At 54.1% G+C, this 22,024-nt stretch overlaps 1 protein-coding gene across 1 annotated transcript in view; it reads left to right on the forward strand.

The window, feature by feature from the left end:
- Nucleotides 1–22,024, forward strand: part of SCUBE1 (signal peptide, CUB domain and EGF like domain containing 1) — a 147,258-nt gene that overhangs the window by 13,580 nt on the left and 111,654 nt on the right. The window contains exons 3-4 of the mRNA XM_040491819.1: nt 1,526–1,678; nt 19,089–19,217. Of these exons, the coding sequence (XP_040347753.1) occupies nt 1,526–1,678; nt 19,089–19,217 (282 nt within the window). The remainder of the gene's footprint in view (nt 1–1,525; nt 1,679–19,088; nt 19,218–22,024) is intronic.

Genomic DNA, 22,024 nt, shown 5'->3' on the forward strand with positions numbered 1-22,024 from the left:
GCATGTGTCTGGCTGATGCCTCTCTTCCTCTGGGGGAGGCTGGAGCCTTAGGGACGTAGGAGAGGAGCTTTGCCCTCTTAGACAGACCCCCCACAGACTTAGAACCCGATGCCAGCCAGGGGAGTAATCCAGAGTGGACAGTCTTGAGAACCAGACAGTCTAGGGTAAGGCTGGAGTCATAAAGGGAGGGGGTCACTCCAGGACTTCGCCACGCTTGCCCCTGGGTGGCTGCCCTCAGGGTAGCTGCTGAGGGTTCCTTTTCTGCTCTTCCGAGTCCTTCTATCTGTCATCCAACTGTGTTTTATTCATAGCTAGCTGGAAGTAACATAGCACATAGACTCCAGTCTCTGCCCCTAATGAACTGCTGACCTACAACAGACCTCTCTGGGCCTCAGTTTCCTCATCTGCTAAGGTTCTTCTGACTGTGCTACCCTGTGTCCCGAGGGTCCTTTCCCTGTCTGAGCTCTGTGCTGGTGGGGAGGGAGGAATGGGGTGGATGTATGTACAGATACACAGAACCTATTTTGCGTTATTTTGCCCAACAGCTGTTTCAGACGGAAGGTGTGTATGTGTGTGTTGGGGAGGGAGGCGAGGAGTGTCGAGAGCCCTCAAAACCTACACTGAACTTGGGGCACCTGGGGGGCCCAGTCAGTTAAGCGTCTGACTTCGGCTCAGGTCATGATCTCGCGGTTCGTGAGTTCAGGCCCCGCGTCGGGCTCTGGGCTGACGGCTCGGAGCCTGGAGCCTGCTTCGGATTCTGTCTCCCTCTCTCTCTATCCCTCCCTGACCAGTGTCTGTCAAAAACAAATAAGTGTAAAAAAAAAAAAAAAAAATTTTTTTTTCTAAACCTAGACTGAACTTGAGTTTGGGAGTTGGGATCCGAGAACCAGGTTCGCCCCTTGGTTTCTGAGATGGAGGGGAGGGGGGATGGGGAGGTCAGAACCGTGGAGAGGCCGGCTCAACCCCACTGAGGACGTGGCCCCACGGTCGGCCTCTGCAGCCTGGGGGCAGAAGCTGAGTGAAGAGCCATCTATTTTCACAGTCTGGGGGCTGAGTGGGGGCAGGTCACCCACCTGGGCCTCCCGGCTTGGCCTCTGTTCATCACTCTATCCTGGCCTTGGTTTCCCCACCTGTAACCTAAAGACGATGGACTCAAATTCTCCCAAGAGCCTTCTGGCTTCAAATTCTAGAGTAAGGAGAGTGGAGGAGGGCTGGAGCCGTGTTTGCGTTGCGGGGAGAGCAAGACGCACAGAGAGGCTTTCCTGGCCGCGTTCCTGCGCCTCGGTTTTGTCATATTCCTAGCAGGAGAAATAGATTGACCTAATGGGATTGTTGGGAAAATAAATGGGGGCCAGCCTTTAGGTAGCATTGTGCCTGGTAGCTGCCCCCAAAATGCTGCCAGTCGCCGCTTGTCACACACACTGCCGTGTGATGGCTATGACTGTTAATTACCCCTGTGATCCGTGGAAGGTGGGGGGCGGAAGGAGCTCCCTGTCCCCCCGCCCCTGCGGCCACGCTTGACCAGGTGTTTCCCCCTCCCCCACAGGGGCAGTCGACGTGGACGAGTGCTCGGAGGGCACAGATGACTGCCACATCGATGCCATCTGCCAGAACACGCCCAAGTCTTATAAATGCCTCTGCAAGCCGGGCTACAAAGGAGAGGGCAGGCAGTGTGAAGGTGAGCCCAGCCCAGCCCTCCCCGCTGGACCCTGCGGCTGCCACGGCCACCATACGTGGCTGATGCCCGCCCCCGTGGACACCAGCAGGGGCTGATTCTCCAGCACCCGCACCCCACGGGTGCCAGCATCACGGGCCTCACTCAGCCTTGGGAGGGAGGCTGGGGGCTTCTTGGGAACCTACTGTCTCCCTGGAGGGAGGAATTTGGAGTCATGGGGTACCTAACTCACCCTGGAATTGAAACTTTTGTTTTGCTGTGTATTAAGTGAGGTGAAGTGTCTAATGATCTATCTGTCCTTCAGTCCCTGACTGGATACGTTTGGGGGGGGGGTGGTAAAGGCCTGGGGTAACCCTCCGCCGGGTCCCAAACTTCAGGACCACCAAAACCACCCCATGTGGCCTGTAACTTCCCTGAAAGACCTGAGTGGTAGCCAGCCTCGGCCTTTCGGGGGCTAGCTCAGGTACGAGAGCTTGGGCAAAGATGTAAATGTGTGCTGTGCCCATCTGTCTGTCCAGCCTTTCCTTCCCTGCACCTGGAGTGCTGGCTTGACTGCTCAGCACTGGAACTGCCTCCCCCAAAAAGCTGAAAGTCGGAGAGACACGAACAGCGTTGGCTGTCGTTGGAGCCAGGACCCTCCAAACTGGATGGAACCCATGGGTGCATCTGTCAGGGAGGGTCTGACTGGGTGGCTCTGGGGAAACCCATCATCGGGGAGCTGGAAACAGCTGTCCCCATGACCCACGTGTACACCCAGATGAGAGCCCTTGATCCAAATCTTCCCTGTCTGTCCCCACTTGACAGATGAGGAAGGCTGGGGCTCAGAGAGAAACAAGCCCCCAGGTCCCACAGGGCACGGCGAGTACTAAGCCCCAGGTCTCTTAATGGCCATTCCACGGCTCCCTAGCATCTCGCTTTCTTGTCCCCAAGCCCTCCCAGCTTGCTTTCGCAAAGCGGAAGATTCGCGTCGGGAAAGCAACCCGCGAGAATAAGATGTCCGTTCTGTGTAAGGCTTTGCGGGGGCTTTCTGCGATGTGGCCGTGCCTCCTTGGGATGCTCACACTGTTCACCCGTCTCACTTGTTGGGCGTCCGCTTGAGGCTGAGCGCCGGGCAGCTGACAGCGTTCTGGATCCTGCCCGGTTTGGCCAGACCTCCGGCCTTGCTTGGGGCCCAGAAGCCCGAGGGGGGAGCTTGGCGCCTACGCACGGACCTCTGGAAGGAGGCCAGGCTGGAGGCAGATAAGGGCAGGTCACGAGCAAGAAGCCTGGTGGCACGGGCGGCCCCCCTGCCGGCAGTGCCTGGAGGTTCCAAGTGGCACGTGTGGGGCGCTGCGTGACCATTTCCTGACCCTCCGTTCCCCACTCCGGGTCCGGGGCTGTAGCAAGGGAGGGCCGGGGGCAACCCCCCATCTCTGCTTGTGTGAGCCGCTGACCTGACCTGTCCTCCTCCAGCCCGGCTCCTGCGGTCCCCCTCCTGCCATCCCCCCACCTAGAGGCCCACACCTCGTCTCCTGCCTGTTCCCCTGGAGCCCTTCAGAGTCCGGCTCTAGCTCTCCACTTGCTTGAGCTCTGCTTGGGAGTTAGACCCGCTGACTCAATGTAAGCACGGAAAAGGAGGAGGCTTGGAAATGCGCTTCTGGAACCGCCAGGGGCCTGGCTGTCTCTCCAGCCTCTGCCCCTCACCTCCTGAGACCCTGAATGGCACCTGTGTCCTGGGCACACATCCACACAGCAGGCTCTTCCGTGCTTCTGAGCCCCAGCTTGAGTCTTTCCCCTACGAGGCGTTCCTTTTCCACCCTTTGTGTCCTGGCCAGTTCCTAATCAGGCTTTAGATTTGCCTCCTCTGGGAAGCCCTCCTACACAATGACACACACACCCAGACACACACACACACAGCCCCATCGTGTACCTCCTCTGACCCCAGAAGCCCCTGGGATTTTCTCCATCATAGCATTTCTGCCTTCGGATTATAATTAAGTGCCTTGTCCTTCCCCCGAACTATGAGCTCACTTAGAGGGTTGGCCATGGGCTCAGCACTGGGGCCTCCACACTGACGCTGTCACACTTGGGCTCACGGTGAGCCCCTAGTTTGCCTTCCAGGTCTGTCCCCGTCTCCCCAGCTCCTGGGGCAGGGCCTGGCATGATGCAGAAAAGGCCTAGTCCGAGTTGGCTGTCTTTTGCCCAGACTGGAGTTCCCGTCAGATGGTATGCCCACAGAGGGGCTGTGCGGGCGGCCGGGAAGCGTGGAGTGCTGGGTCCACGTGGGAACTCGGTTTTGCCATGGTATCACCTCCACCCTGTCTGATGAGGGAGGGGAGCGAGAGTGGGCCCGGCCTCTGCATGGGAGCATTGCAGCTGATGTGAAAGTCTAGGTGGACATTTGACCTCTTGAGCCTTAGTTTACCCTCTGGTTATATGGGCCCCAAATACCACCCCCCCGCCGTAGGCCGTCCTGAGGATTGAACGACATGCGGTGTAGGGCACCGGGGGCCAGTCACACTGCCTGGCTCACGGCAGACGCTCACCACACAGCATGTGCTCGGGACGCAGATGATGGTGCCATCACTGTCCTTGTCACCATCACCGTCATCTGTCTTCAGCGCCTTTCAGCGGTTCCGGCTGTGAGAGGCGGTGTGAGCTGGCTCATTTAATGACATCTTGAATGGTGGAGACTTGTGAAAATGGCTCAGTGCTGCCTGCCTCGGGGGTGTTAATTATAGTGCAATCTTGCCCCTCCCCTCAAGGAGCTTTTGATCTGGGTTGGGCCGCATGAGCTGAAATTACATATCAAGGGGAAATTCTATCTGCTTGGTTTCTTTTTATTTTAAGTAGGCTCCGTGCCCAACGCGGGGCTTGAACTCACGACCCTGCTAACAGCCAGGCGTGCCTAGATCAGTGGAAGTTCTTAATGAACAGGGTCACACGGGTGGTAAATCGTTACCTGTTGAGCTGCTGGTTTAACAGTAAGAAGAAAACTGTTCGGAACCAAGAGGATGCCATTTGGCTGCTCAGTCCCCAGACCTCTGGGAGTGAGTGCTGGCAGGGGCTCTGGGGACCTGAGTGGACGCTGTGCCCCTTGCACTGAGGTTTTCTCATCCTGAGGAGAGTCATCAGTCAGAGTTGATGGAGCCTGCTGGAGTGTTCCCCCAAGGGCCATCAGATGGCCCACCAGCTTCCCCAGGAGGGACCCTGCAGACTTCTGGAGGCTTTGGAATCTGGCGGGGAGGGGAGGGGGCCGGCAGGTCACGTGCAGTGGTGGCCTGAGGGAGCTTGGAGATCATCCGGATGTTCATTCACTTCCTTGATTTACAGATGGGAAAACGGAGGCCCGAGGAGGCAGGGGTCGTGCCTGGGCTGGGGCCAGGGTCCGGGTTTGGTGGGCCCATTTCTCTCGGTGCGTTCTGCAAGGGGTTATTGCCACCTGCGACTCGCTGCTCTGAGTAGAGGGAATCAACAGTCACTATTCAGTGGGGCACAGTGGTTGAAGCCTAGACTCTGGAGCCACCCTTCTTGGGTTCAGATCCTGCCTGTATAGCCTCGGTGAGACTCCCTTTGTTTGTGTATATAGTAGAGATAATGATAGTATCTACTTCAGAGAGATCGCGTGCGAATGAGATGAGTTAATGTCCACAGGGCATTTGGACGTGGCCTGGTACGAAAGGCACACCAGGTGAGCCGTACCAGGTGATGGTGATGTTGAGGATGACGACGGTGATGGTGCCTGTGTTGGTGACAGTGATGGTAATAATGACGGTGGTGGTGATGGCCATGTTGACGATGATATTGATCACCATCACGTTGACGATGTTGCCGCTCGTCGCCGATCATCGTGTTGTCCAATATACGGAAAGGAGTGAAACTTTGTCTCTTTCCGCCAGCCCCCAGGACCTGACGTGGCTGGGAAATGGGGTAGTCTGGCTCACAGGCTGTTCAGATAAACCACACACATGCCTCCACATCCTCAAAGAGATATAGAGACACACGTGCCATCCGCAGGTGACCATTCACCGAGAATGTGCAATGAAAATTATAAGTGACAGAAAGCTCTCCTTTGTTGCACTAAACCGACCGCAGGGATGGCGAAGAGGCCACCACATTCTGCCACAGCAGACATCAGTAATCAGTCATGGCCCCCTCCAGACAGCCGTTTCCACTTTAGATAAAACCTGTTCCTCTCCCTGGACCCCTTCGTCTCGGGTCCTGAGCGGATATGGGGCTGCGTGGAGGTTGGCGCTGGAGCCTTAGCGTGATCGGTACCCTCCCCTACGGATCTGGTGGACTTTGTTGTTTACGGGGATGAGCAAGAGGGCAGATTCTCGGCAAAGCGTGCCACGTTCTCACTAGTTCTTCGAGGGAAATGGACCCAGGTTATGGGGAGCCCTGTGTGGGGCCGACTGAGCCCCTTACGCCCTTAACCGCTTCACCCTGAAGCTGCTGCTGGTTATGGAAACCCCTTCGACAAACCGCACTTCCGGGGCCGTCTTGCCACGTGGCCAGTGCACGTGTGACGATGACCGGGCTTCCCCAGGCTCGGCCGTGTTGCAGCCAATGCCAGAGAGCAACCGTGAAGCCCCGTGTGGTCAGCTGAACCCTGGCAGGGGGGCTTGCCCAGGCCAGGCTGAGGTGCCTCAGGTGGTTCAGAAGGGCTCTGGACGAGGCTGAGGATAAATCTGTGTTTTCTGGATGATTGGCGTCTTTACAGAACCTCAGGTAACTCGAGGCACACTCACGGATGTGCCCGGTTGGAAGGGACCGGAACGGGCATCCAGGGTAGCCCCTGTGTTTTGCAGAAGACCAGCTGTCTCTGTTACCCTCTCCAGGCCCATACACACCTCAGTTTTGGCCCGCGTCACCCTGAATTTATGTTTCCCCGTGTCTCTTCCTGGGATGTGGGCTCCACAAGGGCAGTGTCCGTGACCTGTTCTGCTCCGTTCCCTGGAAGCGGGTGCCGGGCCTGGCACAGGGCTTGGAAGGCGTCTGCTGAGTAAAAGGGTGGGTGGATGAGTTCTAGCAGTCACCTCCTCCGGGAAGTCTTCCCGGCTGCCCATGTCACCTGTGAGCATCCCCCCTTCAGAGCACCTGTGACACTGGGTTGCAATGACCCAGATGACTTCCTTCGGGGCTGGGTCCAGAGCCGGTGCCAGTGGACAAACAAGTGACCATTATAAATCCCGGGGATACCAGGAAAGGCCTCCCCGAGCCTCCACGCTCTGAGAGTTTTACAGGTGAGGAAGCCGCGGACTGAGAAGGGAAGAGGCTAGTCTAGACGGAGTAAGGTTGGGGAAAATGGCCCCTGGGAGGTCAGTCTCTAGCGGGTCACCCAGCTGAGAAGTGGCAGGGCCTGGATCCAATCCGAGTCAGCCACGGGGTCCCAGTTGCAGGCCAGGCCCCTAGCAGCCTGTCTGAACAAAGCAGAAAGAGCTCCTTAGCTCGAGGAGGCTGTGGAGACCTTTTCTTATGTTCACATCCCCCCTTTGCTGCCACGAGCTCATCTGAGCAAGGCTCTGTGGATGCGAGGGTCTTGAGCCCACCACCCATCCATAGAGCTGAGAGAAAGCACTCAGCCCTTCGCCTTGAGCTGCCGTCCCTCTCAACCCTTCCCTTCCCAACCGCACCCCAGCATCACTCACTTTTTTACTTCTCACACTTGCCAGCTCCTTCCTACCCCAGGGCCTTTGCACGTTCTACTTCCCCTGCCTCTTTTCATTTAGCTAAGCCCACGCATTCCCCAGCTCACCAGACCCCTGTGCACTGGCCTCCTGGTCTGAATTAGTTGGGCCTGTTTATGCTTGTTCTGCTGAGGGGGCAGGCCAGGGGCGAGGAGGGGGCATTTCATCCCTTTTAAATGCTTCAACTCATTTAACCTTAATTGCTTTGTTTTCATAGACATTTGCTAAGGAAAAGGACCAAATTATAGCTTGAATTGGGTCTTACTAATCTTAATTAAAAGCTCTCGTTTATAATCAGGACCAGACCCCAAACGAGGCGCAAACCGCCCTCAAATGGCTTGTTTAAATAACTAAGACCCTCTTGATAATCACTGTTTAGTCTAACCCAACAGTGCACATCACCCCTTCTATGTGTTACTTAATTTTTAGACTATTTATTCAAGTCGTTTATTCCACTTGCAAGTTCCAACTCGGGCCTTTTCCAGAATGCTATAATTAAAACTCTTAGGGGAAATAACTTTTTGTTTGGGCCACAGAAAATCAAATATATTATTATTATTTTCCCCCTTTTTGTGTGTGAGAAGGAAAAAAAAAATGACAACCCTATAGGCATCAGAGATCACAAAATTAGCATGTATGTAATGAATATAAATAGCCATTTCCTGAATTTTATGTCCCCAGGGTCCACTTGTCAGTCACTGAAGTCAGGTAGATTACAGGGCACGCTATTAAGCATTTTAACAAAACTCCTAATAACACACCCGGCGATCCGTTTAGTTTAACATCAGCAAAAAAAAAAAAAAAAAAAAAATCTTAAAACCAGTTGGCCTTCTTAGGGAATAATGCCTATGACCTTATTAAATCATTTTCATCAATCATTATTGCACGTTTTATTGGAACTGCAGGTAAAATTCTGCTTTTTGGGAGGCCAGGAAAGGCAGTAGGAGGTGGGCTGGGGGCGGGGGCAGGCTTGGGGAGGGGAAATTCTTCTTCAAGTCTTAAAACGTGCAATTATGCATGCTAACGTGTGCCCCACTGAAGATGAAAGTGCTCTAGTCCAGCAGACCAGCAGGCAGGAAGAAGTCAGATGTGACTTAAAATTCCAAGTCAGCTAGCAATTAGACGGCCTTGCTTTTGCAACTGGTCCCAGCTCTGCCTCAGAGCGGGGGCTTCCCGGAGCCCCATATCCATGTTGAGAAGGAAAAGTGACAATGTCATACCATCGGCCTTTAGGCACTGGAGGCAAGTTGGCCCCCGTGAGCCTCAGTTGGCCCATCTGTAAAATGTGTCTGCTGGGCCGGATTCAGTTTGCAACTGAGAATGTTCACTGAGCGCCTACTCTGTGCCAGGCTTGGTGTTGGGCCCAGGACACGTTTTTTCCTGGCCTCACTGGTCAGTGGGAGAGACAGACTGGGAAAGACGGGAACATAACAGGGCGCGGGGAGGGCAGCAGTGGAAATACAGACCTGACTCGGGGGGTAAAGAAGAGACAGTGTGGATCTCCGCCTCGGGAGGGAAGCAACCCGAGAGGCTCCCTCGGAGAAGCCTTCATGCAGGCTAAGTTAGGAACGCAGACATTCCTTCCAGCTCTGACGGTCCAGGAAGGCATCCGTAGCATGGATGCAGAGGCCTTTTTTGGTCTTGGCTGACTCAGTAAGGCCAGTGAGCGGCTTAACCTTCCGGAGGCCTCGTTCCTCATCCAACCAGTCAGACCAATGGCACCTGCCTCCCAGAAGAGCATTTGAGCAGAGGTGAGGGGGCCTCTGTGCTGTGGCTGAGAGTGTGTCGAAGGCAGCCCAGGGCCTGCGTCTCGTGGTTTCTTTTTCCTCCAAATCCCCATTTCTCCTCGGGTTCGAGGGTCTCTGCCCCCGCCCCCCACCCTCGGGCAGCAGCCCCTCTCCGCCCCTTCCTCTGGGCTCTCTCTCCTCCTCTTGGCCGCTTCTTATGACAGTGGCTGTATTTGTTTTTCCATCTGAGGAATGCTAACCAGAAAAAACCATTATTTCTAAGAAAATAAACTGCGGGCCTGTCGGCCTTTGGATGCTACTGAAATGGATGATGGCCTTTCCCCAAGGCCTTGAGACAAAGAGGGCCAGAGGGCTCGTGTGTGCGCGGGCAAGGTCACAGGGCCTCGGAGGGACTCCGAGGGGGTCCTCCAGATGGGCCAGGGCTGCAGCCCTGGGAGGACAGAGTTTAAAACCCCAGTCAGCCTGCTTGGACTCTGGCCTGGCTAACAACAGCCGCCAGTATCGATCACTCCCTACTCTCCTCCAGGCTCCAGAATGTACTTTCTCTGGGAGTGGCCATCCTTCTGTGTGGGTGTCCTGCCCCTTGCGTCAAGGGGAGTGGAGCCAGGCATGGGCCCGTGGAGAACTGGATGCCGGCCCCGGGTGACCTTGGGCAGGTCTGTGGCCCTCTCGGGCCCTACTGGGCTGACTGCAAAGTTTAGGGCCAGAGCTAGGAGAGCCCAGGTTCCTTCGGACCCCTGTAGTGGGCAGCTCCTTCTTCAGGGTGCCCCTCGCCATGGTGGCACCGAATGCTGGCTTAGTCTCTGGGGCTGGCAGATGGGCTTGGGCTGGACTGTCAGTCCCCTGTCCCTTCTTCCCACCGGCAGCCCTGTGGACGGGCCCGGGCCGTGGCCGGTGTGCTGGTGGGGGAGGCTCTCCTCATATGAGACGGGTTCATCTGTGTCTGGGTCGTCGTCCCTCATCAGGCTGGCAGCGACTTGTGGCCAGGGTCCGGGCTGAGGGTGAGGCGCCAGCCTGGGGAAGGCATTGGTAGGGAGAGGAGGAGGCGGGGAGGTGCCTTGATGCTCGGTAAAGACCGTGGGCCCTGACTTCCTTGGTCGCTGAGACTGGGAGATTCTCCAGACGGTCGTGGTAAGGTTAGGGGGGCAGAGTCTGGAACCGGCCCACCTGAGTTCCAGCACTGGCTTTGCCCCTTACTAGCGGGTAAGCCCCTTACTACCTACGACGAGTCGCCTAAGCCCTCTGAGCCTCAGTTTCTTTGTGATGAGGGAAGTTAAGCCTTCCTGCTTGGGCTCTAGTGAGGGGTGAGCTGCTTGCCATTAAGATGGTGTTTGGTGTGGAGTTGCCACTGCCGCTGCTGTTTGTGTTGGAGAGAAACCCCACTGGGGATTTGGAGAGAAAGAAGGAAAACGAAGTGCCCCAGGCCAGCGCGGGCTGCCCCCTGCCCGGGCCTCTGAGGTTGGAGTCTTGAGTTCGAGGTGCTGTCCGCCCCTGACTTGCCGAGAAGATTAGCTCTTCAGTTCCCCTCTGCGGGCTCGGCTAGCCCTTGGTAGAGTCCAGTGGGGGCATCAGAGGGGCTCCGGGGTGCCGGCTTACCCATTCTGAAGGGCGGCTCAGACTTTCTGGCAGCCCCGTGTTTCTGACTGTCATCCTGTTGAGCTCAGAGGTGGCTGGGCCCGCATAGCAGTCCCTCAGCGCCCGCAGTTTAGCGGGATTTAGGGCTTCTCCCCTGCCTTTTGCTAAGGGGACAGGAGAATGACCGTGCCTCTACTTGGCAGAGGGGACGACGGGGGCCTCAACTCTGAGCTGGCCGCCCGGGGCCCCTCGTCACTTCCATCTCGAACATTCCGACAGGTCAGCTTTCCCTTGACCAGGTTCCGTATCCTGTAGGCTGGATGCTGGAGCCTGGGAAGAGCCCCCGGCGAAGGGTTCAGGGTGTTTGGTGGGGAGAAGGGGAATGATCCACTGCCCCTTGTCCTTTGGTTTGGTAGGAAAGTTCCTCCTGGGGCTTGGGAGCCACACACCCGCTGTGAGCCCACACCGCGCAGGTGGTATTTGAGGCTGGCTCGGGACAACATCCTTCTGGTTTCCCTGTGTCCAGGCAGAGCCCCAGTGACCCAGCCAGCACAACAGATGACAGCGGTGACGGCATTAATGTTTTAAAAATGGTAAACAGGGGTGCCTGGGCGGCTCAGCCCATTAAGCATCCGACTTCAGTTCAGGTCATGATTTCACAGTTCATGGGTTTAAGCCCCACGTCAGGCTCTGTGCTGACGGCTCGGAGCCTGGAGCCTGCTTCGGATTCTGTGTCTCCCTCTCTCTCTGCCCTTCCCCCACTTGCTCTCTCTCTCTCTCTCTCTCTCTCTCTCTCAGAAAGTGAATAAATGTTAAAAAAAATTTTTTAACTGTAAACAACTTTATTGAGATATAATTCACACACCATGCCTTTAAGGTGTACCTACAGTTCGTTGCCTTTTGCTACACTTACAGAATTGTGTACCCATTGCCACAGTCAACTACAGGACCTTTTTATCACCCCAGAAAGAAACCCTGCACCTCTTAGCCATCACTCCCCAGCCCTCCAGCCCAAGAAAGCCACTCATCTACTCTCTGTCTCGATAGATTTGCCTTTTCTGGAGACTTCATATAAATGGAATCTTATGATACGTGGTCCTTCGTGACGTGGACAGCATTAACTTTGAGGTCAAGTGGCCTGGCTCATGTTCTGGTTCCACTTGTAGCAGCTGTGTGATCTTGGGCAGGGGAGGCAACTTCTCTGAGTCTTGGTTTCCCCTGCTACAAAACAAAGATGTTGGGACGTACCTCTCCGAGGGGACATACGTGAAGGGCCTGCCTACCGTCCACACGTTGCGGGGGGTCGGTGAACGGAAGCTACGCTCAGGACGATTGCTCATTTGTTCTGTGTTGAGCAGACTTTTGCCGAGCAGGGCTCTGCTACTGCTGAGGCTTACGCTGAACAGAACACGGCTCGTGCCCCGAGGAACTCACAGCCCCAAAGGACAGATACATAGCAAACGAGAGCCGTGTAGACTCCATGCACGGGGCTCTGGGGCCCAGAGGGGGGAGGAGCCCTGTCTGCCAGGGGATCAGTCGAGGTTTCAAGAGGCAGATGACGCTGGGGCTCGTAGGTGTCCTGTGAAGAGGAAGGAGTCCCAGGCTAGGGAACAGCATGAGCAAAAGTGTGGTGGCCTGAATCTATGCCGGCCACGGGGGGAGGTCAGCAAGCAGCTCGAACCCCATGGTCATCTTGGATCTCGAACTGGGCAGTGGGGAGGGCCTTCCCACCCTCCGGCTGAGCCACGGTCATTGTGTGCAGTTAGGAATGAAAACGTATATAGATTTGTGTTGGTTTTGCGTGACCTCTGACCTTTCCCATAATTAACTGCTGGGCCCACTTCTGGCATTGTCTCCCCAGAAGGGAAACCTGATCAATGGATGCCAGGGGTCCACAGAGAGCCGGGTCTCATTACTCAATCATTACAAACCCAGAGCTTAACCCTGTGCCACCGGAGACAGGAGGCTTAATCCTTCCTGCTAGGCGCCCTGCAAAACTAGCTTCCCTCGAGCGTAATTAGCCAACAAACCGGATTAAGATTTATTCACCAATAAGGACTCAACTTCCTAAGCCATACGTGTCTCCCAGAATGGATGCCTGATCTGAGGGGTGCATGGTTTTTCCTAAAGCCCCCAGACAAAGAGAAGACATGCTATAGCACCCAGCCAGGGAAGGGGTCTTTGTTAGAGCGTTTGGTCTCCACTGCCTGCAAAGAACGTCAAGGAAAAAAAAAAATTGCCAGTTTCAAGGAGGAATGAGAAGACGTTTTTCAGTAATGATCTCTGAAAGTGGAGAGCAGGGTGCTTTAAAAATCCTCATTTCGAGAACCTTTCCAGTCAGTCCTGATTCTTAGGAAAAATGCCCTGAAATAGGGTTCAAATAAAACGAGAAGGAGCTCTGACTCATTGCAATACAATCTTTTAGAACCTAGGCACCACCGAATAAATATATATTTTATGGGGCAGCAAGAATCAATTTTGAATTAAATGAAAAAAAAAAAAAAACAACTATACTCTTCTCATCCGAGTTCCAGTGTTGTGGGCATATAACCAGAGCTGTGGGATCGCACACGCTGCCATTTTAATGCAGGAAAAATGGAACTTTGTGTCCTTTTAAAAATCCCATAATGAGTGGTTCCTGTGCTGCTTTGCTCTCCCCTGTTAGATGTTGGGAGCTGTTTTCTGTTGAGGAATGAATTTTCACTAAAGAAAGAAAATGCAGGGCGCCTGGTGGGGGGCTCAGTCGGTTAAGCATCCAACTTCGGCTCAGGTCACGATCTCACGGTCTGTGAGTTCGAGCCCCGCGTCAGGCTCTGTGCTGACAGCTCGGAGCCTGGAGCCTGCTTCGGATTCTGGGTCTCCCTCTCTCTCTGCCCCTCCCCCCACTTGTGCTCTGTCTCTATCTCTCAGAAATAAATAAATGTAACAGGAAAAACAAAAACAAAAAACAAAAAAAAAAGAAAGAAAATGCGGGGCGCCTGGGTGGCTCAGTCGGTTAAGCATCTGACTTCGGCTCTGGTCACGATCTCATGGCTCGTGAGTTCAAACCCCGCATCGGGCTTTATGCTGACAGCTCAGAGCCTGGAACCTGCTTCGGATTCTGTGTCTCCCTCTCCCGTTCACGTTCTGTCACTCTCTCTGAAAATAAGCAAACATTAAAAAAAATTCTTTTATTTTAAAGAAAATGCAAGCTGGAGAAGGAGCAGGGATGGCTGGGGTGAGCACTCGGGTCAGATCTCCCCCCCCCTTCCCTGTGGTTCCCCCTCACGTGACCCCTCCCCATCACCACCCCTCAACCTCAAGGCTAGGTATGCACGTGGGAAACACAAATAATGATGCATGTGACGTCTCCTTCCCACTTTCTCCCTAGTAACTTTTTGGAGCGTGAAGCACTTTTAAAAAGTCTTCACCTCGGGGCGCCTGGGTGGCGCAGTCGGTTAAGCGTCCAACTTCAGCCCAGGTCATGATCTCGCGGTCCGTGAGTTCGAGCCCCGCGTCGGGCTCTGGGCTGATTGATGGCTCGGAGCCTGGAGGGAGCCTGTTTCCGATTCTGTGTCTCCCTCTCTCTCTGCCCCTCCCCCGTTCGTGCTCTGTCTCTCTCTGTCCCAAAAATAAATAAAAAACGTTGAAAAAAAATTAAAAAAAAAAAAGTTTTCATCTCTTGCACCCTAAGGATATGGCTCCAACAGGTGCAGCGTCTGCCTTTGAACACAGCCACCAGCCAGAGACAAGGTGCTCAGCCACGCCGTGCCTCAGCCTCCATGTCAGTGAAATGGGAGTAGCCCTGACACCTGGCTCTCACACAGCCTCCGCCCTCCAGTGTCACCTGCCTCCGTTGTCACCTGGCCATCTTCCTTCTGTGCATCTGTGTGCTGTTCTTCCATAGTGTTCTCCTCTTTGTCCCAGCATCCTCTCTGCGGGTATCCAAATTCCCCTCTTCTTATAAGGACACCAGTCATTAGATTAGGGCCCGTCCCACTCCAGTATGACCTCATCTTAACTTGCTTACATCTGCAAAGACCCTATTTCCAAATCAGGTCACATTCACAGATACTGGGGGTTAGGGCACCGAAACGTTTTTTGGAATGACACAGTTCAACCCACAATAATCGTTTTGGAATAAACATCCAGAGAGCTTGGCTCTGTTCCCCTCCATTCCTTCACCCTCTCCCTGCCCCATCTGCCTGTTTCTCATTCTCTGGCTTTTTTTTTTTTTCAAGGCTTATTGATTTATTTTGAGAGAGAGAGAGAGAGAGAGAGAGAGAGAGAGTGTCCCAAGCAGGGCTTGATCCCACGAACTGTGAGACTGTGACCTGGGCCGATACCAAGAGTCAGACGCTTAACCGACCGAGCCACCCAGGCACCCTCATTCTCCGGCTTTAACAGTCCTGAAAAAGTGGTCAGAGCCTGATGGGCATCTCGGAAGCCTGTGTGGCCTTCTCCAGGGCTGGCAGCTCACGGATACATTTATCACAGTAATAAATCCACTTGCTTCAGCAGAGATGATTTTAGCTGATTTGTCTGTGTGTTTATCTCTCATGTATTGAAAAAAAAAAAAAACAAACATGATTACAAAAGACAAAACTTCAACGCACAGACACAGACCTCAGGGGAGGGGGGGCTTCGTTTGTGAGCAGGTATTACAGGCTGATCTCAGAGGCACGTCAGGCCCGGGGATTAAAGGGGAACTGATGGTTCTAAGATGCTTGGATGTGGGGCAATCCTTTGGAGATAAATGAAGGGAAGACGGTGTGCCATAGACATGCCTGCGCTCTTCTGCCAAACTGGCATCGACTGTGGCCGACACTATAGGGTGTCCCAGGAAGGAAAGGCTAGGGTTGTTTTATTGATTATTCAGCAATCTCTTTATAATGCATGATGGGTATAGTGACCAAATAGTTTGTTATTTTGCGGGTGCAGAGTGTGTTCTTAGTAATTCCAGCATAAACTGGGACTATGCCAAGCAAATTGGGGCATACGATTATGTTAACCAGGGTAAGAGATGTTTTTCGTAGACCTTCCCGCCATTGAAAGAGCCGGTTTCGTTGCATTTTATGGACATGGTGACTCTAACTGATAGTGTTTCCTTCTTTGCTTTGGCTTCCAGGAGGCTCAGAGCCGTATTTGTGGCCAACTTTTTGAAATCGTGCTGGAAATTACCAAACATAATTTTGCAGGGTTTCACCAGCTTTCTCTTACTCTTCAACCCCCATTATTTCCTCCTCCGCCTTCTTCTTCTTCTTCTTCTTTCTTCTTCTTCTTCTTCTTCTTCCTAACACCTTATTCTTTTTGAAAATCTTATTGTATGTATTTCATAAGCTGTTTAGATGGATCGTGTTTGAAGAAATGGATGGGTGGGTGACTGGAAGACTGGGTAAGGGTGGCGTGTGTGTGCCTGTGTGGGGGGATGGATAGGTGTTTGGATCGACGGATGGATAGGTGGTTAGACATTTGGGTAGGTGGATGAGTGAATGGATGTTTAGGTGTTAAGGATGGGTGCCTAGCTTAATATTTAGATGGATGGATGCATAGTTAGACACATGGGCAGATATCTGGCTGCACAATTGGGTGGGTGAATAATAGAGGATTGGATGAATGGGAGGGTGGTCGGCTATTTAGATGAATACATTTTAGCATGAATAGACACGTGGAAGGATGAATGCACAAATAGGTGTTCGGATGATGAGATAACACTCTCTCAGCACACGGTGCAGATGTGCCCACGGTGAAATAAGGGGCATAAAGTAATTTGCCAATGCCTGGCATGTCGTGGGCATTCTAACTCATTAGAAAGGACACCGCTTTTTCAGACCGAAAGACCTTCCTTCTGACCGTTGCCCTACCATGTACTGTGTGACCTTGAGCAATTACCTCGCCTCTCTGCACTTTAGTTTGCTCAACCTTCAAATGAAGTTAAAATACCCGCTCCAGAGGGTTGCTATGAAAATTCAATGAGCCGGTGTATGTTTCAGGAGGAAGTATCTGCATACTTCCTTCTGGGGTACAACTTGAGAGAGAGAATTCTTTTACCCGAGCATGGGGTAGAAGTCCTTCTGCTCAATCTGACTGATCCAACCTAAGTCACATGCCCGCCCTGGAACCAATAGCTGCTGCACGTACTGTATCAGTTGGACTGACCAGGCCCCCCGCCCCAGAGCTGGGACCAGGCCATCTTCTCCTGAGTCACTGTTTACACGAAGGAAAGGAGGAAGGGAATGGTTTGGGAGCTGCTGTGTTCAGATCAGATGAGAGATGATACTGATGCTGAGCGGGTGGTGGGTTGGGTGACCAGTGGGCAGCCTGCAACCAGGTTAAGGGTGTAGAAAAGCCATGCTTTGGAAGCTGCTGTGATGTTGGTGGAGAGGTGGAAGGATTACAGTATCCACGGGGACAGGGACCCCGAGGGAAGTACAGGCTGATGAATTAAAATCAGGCCGTGTTACCTTTGGAGTGTCCGGGAGATTCAGTGGTTGGATTGGTTTATCTGGGGCTCTGGCAAAAGGTCAGGGCCGCAGAGAATGAGAAGTAATCAACGTCTCCGTCTTATAAACCCATGTGCCCTTTCAAACGTGAAATCTTATCTCTAACTTCAGTGGTATTTAAAATGTCTCAGCGCATTAAATATAATGATTAAGAACAATCCAACTGACTTGCAGAACTGAGTCGGCTTCCCAGCTGACGCTGACGGCCATGGCAGGCGGGTTTGGTGGGAGCTCCTGTCTTCCGCCCCTTTGGGGATCCGGGCTCCTTTGTTATTCCCTCGTCATGGCTGGACCAGTGGGCTGCACAGTCCGGGCTCTGTTTTCTGGCATTTTCGCGCCGCCATTTTCACCGAAGTTATCCCATCTGCTGGCAGCATCACTGGCAGGCAGACGTCTAGACAGTGGTTGGTCGTCTCCTGAGTCAGGGAGCTCACTACCTCCTGAGAGAGCCTCTGACCAAATGGACATTCCTGCCAATTCGCCCCCGTGGCTTTCCTCCGCTGGGTGCAGCTCTACCCTCAGGACCAGCACGGGGAGCGTATGGAGCTGGGTGTCTCTCTATGCCAGGCCTTTGAGGGAGCAGCCAGGCTTGCCTTCAGAACTCTCTCTTCTTTGGACCGGCTTCCGCAGCCGGAACCTGGCTTCCAGTGTCCCATTTTGACCCTGGAGGGGAGGGACTGATTTTTCCCGAGAGACACTTCCGGTTCTCCTTAGCTCGGGCACTTCCGGTTCCCCTGAGCACAGTACTTCCGGTTCCCCCGTGGGGCACTTCCGGCTCCCTTTTCCAGGCCTTCCTGTGTTGCCTGTGGAAGTCGGCCGGGGTGGGGGCTGAGACTGCGAATCCGGGGAGCGTTTGGGCAGGGGTTGCCGAAGCCCAGGCAGAGCTGGGAGAAGGGCAGGTGCCCCCAGGCGGTGCTGGGGGTGGTTCTCCCTGGGCCCCGGCTCCCCCTGCTTGCTACTCCCAGAGATACGGTGGGCTCGTGCCCCATGGGGCTCCCAGGCCAGGCTGCCCGGTTCGAATCCCACTGGTACCACTTCGTAGGTGTGTGACCTTGGGCCGGGGTCTGGCCTCCCTGTGCCTCGCTTTCTTTGGTGCCCTTGTAAAGTTGGCATAAGGATGACGGTGTCCCCCTTCCCAAGTTACTGGGTGGTGTGAGGAGGTAATGACATATGGTGTTGCCAGTAGGCCTTGGGGATAGAAGCGGCTCGTTGAATGTTAACTAGGCGCGTTCCTATTATTCTCTGAGGTCTGTCAAATCTCTCTGGAACTCTAGAACTGATAGCCCTTTGACCCCTGATGGGAAATGTTGCAAAAGACTTAAAACAGCGAAAGGGGTGACCTTTACAGAGGCTGTTGGCCATTGTTTATGAGACAGAAGCCTTTGTTACAACAAGGAAACTGGAGCGGTGGAAATCCAGGCTTCAGACGTTGCTGGGGAAGGAAACTGTTTCGGCAGAGTGTGCGGACTTTTCTCTCACTGCAGAGGCGACGCTTTTGGCGGTGCGCAAAGTTCACGTTACTCAGTACTCCCTGCTTCACACGTAATGAGCTCTGTCTCTGGGAGGCTTTCATATAGACTGAAGGCAGCCGGCGTGGGGGGATTTTAAACAGGGTCCCCACATGCAGCTATTGGGAGGCTTTTGAGGGAGGCAGCGCTGGGTGTGAATCGTGTCTGCTTCGCTATGGTGAAGGCCCCCTGCATGTGGCTTGGCACGTGGCTCTGCCCTGTGAGGAGGTGGCCGGCCTCGCTGCAGAGCCAGGGGCTTTGTCGTTGTCGTCTGCGGGTCCCCGGCCCCCGGCAAGGACTTTAGTGAACACCTACTGAGTCATTCCCCCCACCACCCCCAAACCAGTCATGCCCTGGGGGCCTCAGTGGTAGCGGGGAGGCCAGACCCCCAGGCCCTTCCTCTGATCCCTCTCCTGGCCCTCGTTTTGCAGACATCGACGAGTGTGAGAATGACTACTACAATGGGGGCTGTGTGCACGAATGTATCAACATCCCGGGGAACTACAGGTGCACCTGCTTTGACGGCTTCATGTTGGCCCACGATGGACACAACTGCCTGGGTGAGTGACGCCGCCGTGCCCTGCCTGCGAGGCTCACCCTGCCTGTTCTTCGGCTCCAGCGTGCGGTGCTGGGGGCCGTGGGAAGTCTCGCCCCCTCCCCGCCCTGGTTCCTGGTATTACTTTGCTACGGCCACCAGAACAAAATAGCATAGACCGGTAGGCTCAAACAACAGCAATTTATTTTCTTACAGTCCTGGAGGTTGGAAGTCCGAGGTCAAGATGTTGGCGGGGTTGGGTTTTCTGAGGCCTCTCTCCTTGGCTTGCAGATGGCCACCTGCTTCCTGTGTGTTCACACGGCCATCTCTGTGCATACACGTAGCAGGTTTCTGTCTCTCTGTGTCTCTCCTTTTTCTGTGTGTGTCCTCACCTCCTCTTATAAGGGCACCGGTCTTACTGGAGTGGGGCCTGTCTTCACAGCCCATTTGTAACTCAATTACCACTTTACAGGCTGTGTCTCCAGATAGGTCACGTTCTGAGGCACTGGGGGCTTAGGGCTCCAACATGCGGATTTGGGGAACACAGTTCAGCCCGTAACAAGGAATTCTTCTCTGTCTCCAGATTCTCATGGTTCAAATGCATACGTTTAAGCCAGTTATAAGAGTAATACAAGCTTGCTGGATAAAACTGGGAAGATGGAGGAAAATAGCTTAGTCGTGCTGGTGCGTTTGCTTGCCGCCTTCTCTGCACCCAGCTGTGATTTCCTGTGGTGGCAGTCAGGTGGCCCCTTCAACATCATGTGCACCTCGGGTATTCTCAGCCTGGCCCCTGTGCTCACCATTTCGTGGTTGCCTCATAATCTGATAAGTTGACTAATGGCCCGGGGCTGCCATGACGATGTGCCACGCTGAGTGGCCGAGACGACAGAAATGTGTTCTCTCTCAGGCTGGAGGCCAGGAGTCTGAAGTCAGGCTGTCAGCAGAGTTGATTCCTTCTGAGGGCTTCCGAGGAGAATCTGCTCCAGGCCTCTCTCCTAGCTTCTGGTCGCTTCGGGCATTCTGTGCTAGTCAGTCGCGGTCTCCCCGTGTTTGCACATTGCCTCTGTTCCATGCGTGTCTCTGTGTCCAAACCTCCCTGCTTTATACGGACACAGTCATATTCCCATGACCTCATCTGCAAAGACCCTATCTCCGTTACGGTTCCACAGATGCTGGTCTTTAGGACTTCAGCATCTTTGGGGGGACATAATTCAAGCCATCACAGAGGTGGCTTGCGGTCTGCAGCAGGAACACCATCGTGGCAGGAAGCACAGGGTCTCAAAGCAGAGGTCCCTGTCCCCCAGGCCCTCTTCTGCGACTGGCCGCTAGGGTGACACAGGGCACAATAGCTTGAGCTGAGGAAGTAAGACCATGAACTTGACGGGAGCGTGGCTGTGGATACATTATTACTGTCTCTGGGTCTCAGTCACTTGTTGGTGGCGGGGGTTCCAAAGAGCGGCTTCCTCACAGACCCTGGTGAGCAGGAGCTGACATGATGTCCTGATGCTGAGAAGCACGCCCGGCACGGAGTTCTCCATTCTAGTCGCTGTCACTTTCGTCACAACCTCTGAGCCTCAGTCTTCCCCGCTGTGAAATAGGGACAATTATGCAGGCTGTGTGCAAGGACGAAATGACACGGTGAAGTGGAGTGATCGGCGTTTAGCACGTGCCAATAATCAACAAGCAGGCATTACCGTTCCTCTGGGTGACTCAACCTCCCTTTTATGCTTGGCAAATAAGATTGTTTGCTTGTTTTGTTTGCTTGTTTTCAGCAACCGAGGCCGGAGGTGATTCTGGGCTTAAATTTATATTTTCTCGGGCGCCTGGGTGGCTCGGTCAGTTTAGCATCCAACTCTCGGTCTCGGCTCAGGTCATGATCTCGCGGTTCGCAAGTTCAAGCCCCACGTCAGGCTCTGCGCTGACAATGCGGAGCCTGCTTGGGATTCTGTCTCTCCTTCCCTCTGCCCCTCCCCGGCTAGGGGCTTGCTCCCGCTCCCTCTCTCAAAATAAGGAAAGAAAAAGATTTTTTTTTCTTATTTGTTTAATTGTTGCCTTTAACAAGTCTTCCCAGGAATGGAACCACTGGGTCAGAGGGTCACTTGGATGTTTTTTTGGCTTGCGATGCAGAACTCGATGAAAGGGCCCAACCGACCTTCCCCTGTGCCAGCGGGCGTGGTGATGCATGGCACAGGAAGTGTGGCGTCCCCGGTGCCCTGGAACTTTTCCTCTCCGTGGTGCATTAGCTGTAGATTTCCCTGCCTGTTTCTGTTTAACGCGTGCTGGATCTCAGACAAACTTGTTATGGGAAACAGATCTGTGAACATGTAATTACACCCAAAATAAGTCCTGAAGTGGAAGTCTGGACAGCAGGCCGTTGAAGCCCAGATGGGGCCTGTGAGGAGCGCCCCCTGCATCGGGCGAGGGTGGGGTTGGACGTGGGGTGACTCCTCAAGCGGGTCCTGCAGAGGTTAGAAGGCCACTTGCTGGGACGAGGGCCCAGCCTGGGCAGAGGGCTGGGGGTGGGGGTGGGGGGGCAGCTGGGTTCGGGGGGGTGGCAGGCACGTCAGAAGGCTGCAGAGGTAGGCAGGGCATTTGGTTAGATTGGAAAGACCGGGGCTGTCCTGTAGGACGTTTATTGTGCCAGACCCCAAGTTAAGTACCGTCCGAGTGCTGTCTCGTTTAATCCTCCCCAAGCATAAGCCCTTACTTTTACCAGTCGCCTGCCACTTTCTCAGATGACAGTAAGGCTGGTTTCGGTAATTGACTAGTCCGGGAAGGCAGAGCTGATATCTCTGTGAGACAACAGGGAACAGCACCCTGTGGCCAAGGTGA

This window comes from Herpailurus yagouaroundi, unplaced genomic scaffold (assembly GCF_014898765.1).
Source record: "Herpailurus yagouaroundi ecotype Mexico unplaced genomic scaffold, PumYag 182, whole genome shotgun sequence".
Lineage (NCBI taxonomy): Eukaryota > Metazoa > Chordata > Mammalia > Carnivora > Felidae > Herpailurus > Herpailurus yagouaroundi.